This window comes from Sprattus sprattus, assembly GCF_963457725.1.
Source record: "Sprattus sprattus genome assembly, chromosome: 9".
NCBI classification, from domain to species: Eukaryota; Metazoa; Chordata; class Actinopteri; order Clupeiformes; family Clupeidae; genus Sprattus; species Sprattus sprattus.
The window spans coordinates 14,591,572-14,599,659 of record NC_137928.1 but is presented as its reverse complement, the minus strand read 5'-3'; the positions used below and the strand labels follow the sequence as shown (position 1 = coordinate 14,599,659).

The following is an 8,088-nucleotide window of genomic DNA, read 5'->3' as shown; positions in this document are numbered from 1 at the left end:
ATAAAGAAGCACATCTGACAAGGTATCTTTCTCCATAGAGTCAAACATGAGGAGAGGCACCAGATTGGACTCAAAACCTAGCGCTACAGTGGTTTTCTAGTCGTCCTACATGACGGGAGAGCTAATCATAGAGAGGGACACGCGATTAGACTGGTAACCTGACGCTACAGTCAGGATACAGCTAAGAGTCTCTTTAATACTCAGTGGTTGTCTACTTGTCTTATACAAAGAGAGAGTTAAACGAAAAAAAGGACACCAGAATAGACTTGAGAACTTGCACTACAGTGGGCCAGAGGACTCTCTGTGGTGTACGGTGGTTGTGTTGGTGTCCGTGCCGAGCTCACGGAGTTTGCGGCACCGGCCCGGGGCGAGGTGGAGGACGCTGAAGAGCGAAGTGCGGAAGGACTTGCAAAGGAAGAAGTAGATGAGCGGGTCCAGCAGGGAGTTGAGTGAAGACAGCCACAGCGTGCTCTCCTTCATCTGAAAGAAGACCAGCTTGTGGCGGCAGTCGAAGAGGCGCCCGTGGGTCTGGCTCATGGTGTAGGGCACCCGAGCGAAGTGGAATGGCACGAAGCACACAAAGAACACCGCCAGAACCAGGAAGACGTTGACGCGCACGCTCTTCTTGCGACTGCCGCTGCTGCCACCGCTACTCTGGGCACGGGTGCGGGCATACGAGCTGTATAGCTCCTTAGTGATTAGCATGTAGCACACCACCACTGTCACCAGGTTGCCCCAGAAGATGACCTGGCACACGTGGTTGACCACCTCGTGCCAGCGCAGGCCGAACTCCGTCTTGAGGTTGCTGCACTTGAAATAGTGCGATGTTGGCGGACGGCTGGTCAGCACCACATTGGGCAGAGAGAGAGCCAACAGCGATGCCCAGATGGCCCCCGACAGAATCTTCCGGTTCCTGAGGCGGGCAGCATTGGTGCCCACGAACGGCTGCAGCGTCTTGCGGCACCGGTCGATGCTGATAAGGCCGAAGAAGATGATGCTGATGTACATGGTGAGGTAGAAGAGCACGGACGAGACGCGGCACACAAAAACCCGCACGCCCGTCGAGGCCAGGTTGGTGTCTGCTAGGATCTTGAATGGAAACGTGAGCGTCATGAGGACATCGGCCACCACAATGTTCTTTAGGTAGATGATGAAGTGCGAGCGGCTGGGTATGCTGAAGAACACCCACACGGCAAGGCAGTTGAGCGATAGACCCAGCAGAAAGAGGAATGAGTACAGCACAGGGAACACTATGGTCTTCAGCACGTTGTCACGGGAACAGGTGACATTACTGGTGGCGTTGGCCATCACGGAGGAAACCAAAGGGGCCGTCAGGTCATCCCTGTGTCCACAAAGAGAGAGATAGTTAAGACATTATAAAGCCAGATGTAAAACGCTAATTAAAATGGTTGATTGAAAATGGAGAGAGTTTTAATAAAATTTGTATTTGAGCAGGCAAACTTACAAGACAGGCCCATTAAACTATTACAGACTGTTTTGTTAATACAGTACTGCCAAATGCTAACTGGAGGTAATATAGATATAAATATAAAAAATATAAATATTAAATAAACCTTACATTGTCCTTCAGAAAGCTGAGACAACTTGTTTGGAACAGTCACATATGAGTGCCTTGGGGAGAGAGTGACAGAAAAAGTGGGCAAAATAAATAAAAAGACAAATATTCATTTTGATCAGCGTAATGGGTAATCGATAATTCATTTCTGTTGGGTTGAACACTTTACTTTACTAAACAATAAGTTAATCATTAACATTGTACATCAACAAATGTAGCACTAAAGCACTACGAATGGAAAAATAAAAAAAACATGCCATATTATATCTATTGAGATTTTTTAAAATATACATTCCTAACTTAAACAATCACACGACAACATTTACAGAATAACAATTTTGTTTTCATTTTCAATCATTCTACTGATGTCTATGTTTGGGTCTAGATGACTCTCTGCTTTCTTACCTCACTCGCCCTTCTCTGCCCGCTGCTCTGGGAGTGGAGTGGCACCAGCCAGGTTGTCTGCCAACAAAACCACTCAGTAGGGAGACCGCATGAGGAGATTCAGAGAGAAGCCAGGGTATGTTCACTCGCCTCTTTCAGTATAGACAGTCAAGTCATAACACACACACACATGCCCACACACCACAACAACAACACGTTCACGCTGGACAGCTTTCACTCGCACTTCTGTATTTGGTTTCCTGCCGTGTCACACGGAGGGAATGACATCTAGCCATCTAAATGGGCAGTATCTGAGGAGAGCACCACTTCAACCTTGTGCTGACATTGCACCCTTATTTACGCTGTGTGTGTGTGCATGTGCATGTCTGATTAGAGTATGTGTGTACACGAACCCACGTGGTGTGTGTAGGAGTGTGTGTGTGTGTGTGTTTGTTAGACCTGTTCAACATTCAGACTCTAACTTGCTCTTTCAGTCTATGCATATGTGCTCACCTTTCCCAGGTCACTGGCTGTTGCAGCATTCTTCAAGGGATTAGAGGATAGAAGGCAGCAACAAAAGGATAAAACGGTATCAAATAGCTGAATGTGAGCGTTCAGTGTAAACACAGACGTGTAGCTTAAATTTAACCAGGAGAGGAAGGGTCAACATAGCAAAAGCAAGTGGAAAAGAGGAAGCTCTCCCAAACAGAAAGAACCTCTGTGGAGCACTTCTCTTTTACATTTGCAGGATGGCTGAGTCATTGCCTTTTCTGTGTCAGAGGTGTCAGTTTCCATCTGAATCATAAAAAGATCACGAGAGCATCAGCGACTGTGTGCCGTGTCCAGTGGTACATCAGTCACGCTTCAATGTTACATGGGAAAAGGTGCGATGTAGAGCCAACATGGAGGGTTTTGTTATTGCAGCTGCTACTAAATCTAGTAACTATATAACTTTATAACTATAAATAGACATGACTGCAAACAAAAGTGTATGATTTAGTAAAATACCATTTGGTGAATAAACAGCATTTTGTAAAAGACAAAGATGTCAACAGTGTCATTATCAAGAGGTAAAGACAGCTTTATTACGCATTCTGACACTTTAACCTGTAAGGGCTTATATTATAACATACAAAATGCTTTTTGAGTGCAGCCATTACTATGTATGTCAATCATCATTAGGCATTATGAATACTTTATCACCCTTTTTGAATGTGTTTATAATGCTTTGTGAATACTGGGTTCAAGCAAAGGGTTACCAGAATTTGATATGTCTGTCCCTCAGTGCTTAAGTTGGCTCTGCTCTCCATTCCTCCTTTGTGAGCCCTCCCCTTTGTCTGCCACCTGTGGTAGACCACGCTGTGGTCAGGGCCCGAGTTGTGGTAAACATTTAGTCATCAGCCACTAATCCAGGCCTCTGTTGTGTTGGAAAATGGATTATATTCCCTCGTGTGTAAACAGAGTATGTGTTTAGCGAGCTGTATTCATCTCCCCAACACAAGGAAGCTCTTATTAGGCAGAACAAGGCTCGTATTTCTGCACGCCTCAGACAGCCCAGCTAAAACTGCATGTAAATTGGGTGTTATGATTGATGATCAGCTTCATTTCTCTAAGCACATAGCCTCTGCCTCGAGGTCTTGTCTGTTCACACTCAAAAGATCAAACCTATTGCACAAAATATGCTACACCACGTCTTGTGCAGGCCCTAGTTATTTCTAAGGTTTAAACTCCGCTGCGAGTCGGGCCTAACAACACCCTTGAACAGTACATTATTGACGATACAGTCCTGCCTCTCGTACCTTATTGCTTAAGTATATGGATTGTCAGGCTGGATCCACCAAGAACCATGAAGCCAAACGTTTTATTTGTAGGATTTTTCGCCTCCTAGATCGTTAATTTTAAACACATATAAGCCTCTGGCATTTGCCCTCATTTAAAATAATGTTTAAATGTTATATTATCTTTGGTGTTATGTAACTGACATATATTCCAGGACAATATGTGTTTTATGATGCCTATAGTTTACACTAGGCTCTGAACAAGGCTGTTACTACCCATGACCCAATGCCATTATGTCATCAGAGTGCTAAGAGTTCCCATAGTTCCGCGGGCAGCCTGTAGCTGCTCTAATTAAAATGGCAACACAGGCAGACGACATGGGGCTTGTTGCTCTCTCTGCTTGGTCTCCATGGAGACAAGATGGAGTAATGTCTTCTTGACATGCTTGTAATGTCCTGGATTAGCTACATATCCCTCCTGGACACAAATGTTTAATACACTTTGATATGACATAATCTTGTTTTATGACACTCAATTGAGCATTCAGCACGCGCCATCCAATAAAAGTGAGTGGTATTTTTCCATCTGTAAACAGAAAAAAACCTGGCCTCCTGAGTTCGAGGGTAGAGACCTGGTCTGCGTCTTTTGCATGGTGAGCTATGCCTCAACAGGGTCCCATGTTGTTAAAGGTAATTCCTGAAGCATGACTAGTAGAACAAGTAATGATCCTGTGCTGAAATTGACCTGCATAAGGGAATATTTAATATAATCAGACAATTGAGCAAATGAAGCAAGGTAAACACACACATAAGCTCCCACTGATGTGTACACGTGTACACAAACACATATTCAGAGACAGCTCCTGGTACACTGATATGGGTAGACACAAATTCACAGAAATATATTGATGTCTGTAAATGTGTGTTTCTACTTAGGGTTTGTTCACTGTAATGTTAGACGCATTTCCGGCTCTGCTGATTTAAAAACTGTGATTTTAAGCCATGTCAAACTTATATAAATTAATAATGAATACATTAACTTGAAATAGAGATAAAGAGAGAGAGAGTTGCTGGACAAAAAAGAAGGACAGATCTGTGGGTACTGTATGACAATATGGAAAAGTGAACCCTCTGAGAACAAGAATCAGTTGAATTACCACCTCAACACACACACATGCGCACACACACACACACGCACACACGTGCATGCACACGCACGCGCACACGCACACTCACACTCACACTCACACTCACACTCTCACACACACACACACACACACACACACACACACACACACACACACACACACACACACACACACACACACACACACACACACACACACACACACACACACACACACACACACATTATACTGCAAGAGGGACAATGCCACAGTCCAGTGCTTTGGGTCAGTGTCTGTCTCTCTCCTGAGACAGTAGCTGTAGAGGGAGGGGAGGCGGTATAGTTTTAACAGCTGTCCCGCCTCACACTTTACCCCCCAAAAAGACAGTAAAATGACATTAGGCATGTACTGCCAAGGGCCTCTCATTTGGACACAAAGCGACTCTATTCAAGGCCAACAGCCTGTGAAACTAGTAGGCCTCCCACACATACAGTGAAAAGCGTGTACAGTATATACTGTTTTAACACATGATTGGGGGAAAAATGTATAAACCGTATGCTATATCACCCACATCTGAAGCATCTCGGCACATTCTTGTCTCGGAAAACCAAACAGTGAGTTGTATTTCACACAGCGGTGGCTGGCGTTTGGGGCGATGGGTGAGTGCCAGGCATCACATCCATTAGGCCATCCGTTCACATGAGGCCAGGAGCGGTGGTGGAGGGAGGGAGATTATTTATGAGGTCCCCACTTGCAGATTTTAAAGAAGCCAATGGGGGTAGGAGGGCCGGTGGTCTCAAACATGGCCACGGATGAGGTGGAAGGGTTTATACACACAGTCATGGATGTGATATGAGGTAGAAGGAAAGTGTTCACACACAAACAAACACACACACGCACACACGCACACACACACACACTCGCACACACACACACACACACACACACGCGCGCGCGCGCACGCACACACACGCACACACATACACACACACGCACACACACACGCAGAATGTCCTTTCCCATAAAGTTATAGTTCCACTAGGAGAACAAACATATCCTTGGGATTAATGGACTTTAGGGAAAGGTTCAAGAACATAAACAAATAAAAAGAAATTGACAAAAATGATTTGATGTACTTATAGAAAACATGCAGGTGAAGTGTATGCCATTGATAAAATAAAGAACTGGAAGCACCTACTGTATGTGAGCCGCTGTCTTGGGGAACACTTTTGGGCATGTAACACCGCCTGAACCAGGCACCAAAGAAAACTTCAAGGAACAGTGTACTCCTTCCAACAGCCTACTGAGCTAACTATTTTCTTAATTAAATAGGGAGTTGTTTGAAATTCAGTTTACTTATTTATTTATTAACAGGTTTTAGAGGGGACAGATGACCTTCAGAGGACAGGACAGAGGACCATTTGATAAAAAAAACAAGTTTTGTTTTGTGATTAATACTTGAATTGAGTTTGTATGAATAGAGTATGAACACAAGAATAGAGACAAGACAAAAATAATAAAGATGAAAACATGTAGCGGGCTAACTGAATCATCTTTAAAAGTTTTTAGTCTTCATCATTAACTTCACTGGATAACATTGCAGACAGATGTTAAACCAGGCTTCCTCTGACTCACAGTATTGCAACACGAGCTCACAATAGAACAGTCTGCAGCCTTGGACTCATTTCCCGTCAGTTGAACAGACTTCCACTTTCTAAAGCGGAAAAATGACAAGGGCACTTTTACTGAGCCTCTCTGTTTCCTCATGTCTCAGAGAAGTGTTTGAGGACTCATCCTCTGGAGTCTGCAACTTTATATATCACTTAGACTTAGAAGGTATCAGTGCATGCATGAAAACACTGAACTGAACATCAAATTCTTCTGAGTCTTGTCATGCTAATGTAGTTTAAATGTACAATACCCATGAATGATCCCATCATAAGAACACTACATGGAACTGTACATGTCTGCTGAAGGAGTATATTTATACTGGCAGCATTGCTATGCTAGTGTATGTAGCGTGCACCTAGCAGCCTTGTTCAGCCCTTCTCTAGTGGTTGCCAGGCGCAGACAGTCACATAAACTGTACCACGTCGGCTCTTATGTTTCTCTTGACTGCGTTCCAGGCATAACACACCGCCTTCTCTCCTCACTCCACAGCTTAACACCTCCTACCCTTCAAACACAGTGGCGGGAGGTGGACTAGGGGTTTGACTCCAGGTGTTTTTTTTTCAGGGATAAACAGAGACAAACTTAACTTAAGGTGTGTGCGGAGACAGTGGGAATTTAACACATCCCCCAAATAGCAGCTCGAATCTGGAACGGATCAGGACGGATCTGTGCCACAACTGAGCCGGAGGCGCTCCAGATCCGGCAGTTATCAGAGGTGTGTTTGAACTCGGCAAACAGAGGCAAAAGTGTTTTCTTTTTGAACTTTTAAATTTGATTGATTTTGTGTAAACATTCTTAATTGTTCAATTTAAACCGTAAACCGGAGAACAGAGCCTCTTCTACCTCTTCAGGTCGTTTGTGTGTGTTCATCAATAACTACATCCTCAGACCGTTTGTGTCTTTTCCACATGCCTGCTGACCTCACTCCAGTCTCTCTCAGCGTCAGAAATTCTGATGCCTTTACGGCACTTCTTTTTTGGGATCTTTTTATTGTTATGGTGTCTGGGTGAGCGAAGGCCTTGTCTGTGTTGCAGGCCAAGCCACTCATATGCTTCCTATGAAACCCTGTTGATAAATCAGATGGGAGGGGTGCGGAGAGAGGAACGAGGGGTGCACAGCGTTTTGTAGGCCCAATGGGATAGAAAGATCAGCACCTCACAACAGGCCGGAATGTTCTCTCACATCTGCTGGAGTATCACCCTCTGTATCTGTGCGATACTTGATAGCTGGGTCTATAGAAACTGAGTTAGTGTGTAGAGCGTGCTAAAATTCTTTACATACAGTGTTATGGAAAGCAAAGGAAACGGTTGAATCAAACCCTCGCTCCTGTTTTTCCACTTTGGAGACCTCCACCCTCTCCCTCCTCCCTGGCCTCTGGTCTCCAGCACTCCACGCTTCCCTCAGGGGCTCCGTCAGGCAGTTAACCGCAGATGCTACCGTGGACCCTTCACTGCCAAAGCTAACAGGAGGGAGCCATGACGGGCTGATGAGGCTGGAAAGAGTGTGAGGGAAGAAGAAGAAGGAGAAGTAGGATGATGGAGGTGGTGATGAT

General features: G+C 44.7%; 1 protein-coding gene across 1 annotated transcript; it reads right to left on the bottom strand.

Moving 5' to 3' along the window:
• Nucleotides 1–279: 279 nt before the first annotated feature.
• LOC308370310 (P2Y purinoceptor 12-like) lies at nucleotides 280–2,502 on the bottom strand (the record flags this gene model as incomplete). Its single annotated transcript, XM_080844968.1, has 2 exons — nucleotides 280–1,342; nucleotides 2,474–2,502. 2 exons carry the CDS (start codon nucleotides 2,500–2,502, stop codon nucleotides 280–282), a joined length of 1,092 nt encoding a protein of 363 aa, XP_080701094.1.
• Between the last annotated feature and the right edge of the window lie 5,586 nt (nucleotides 2,503–8,088).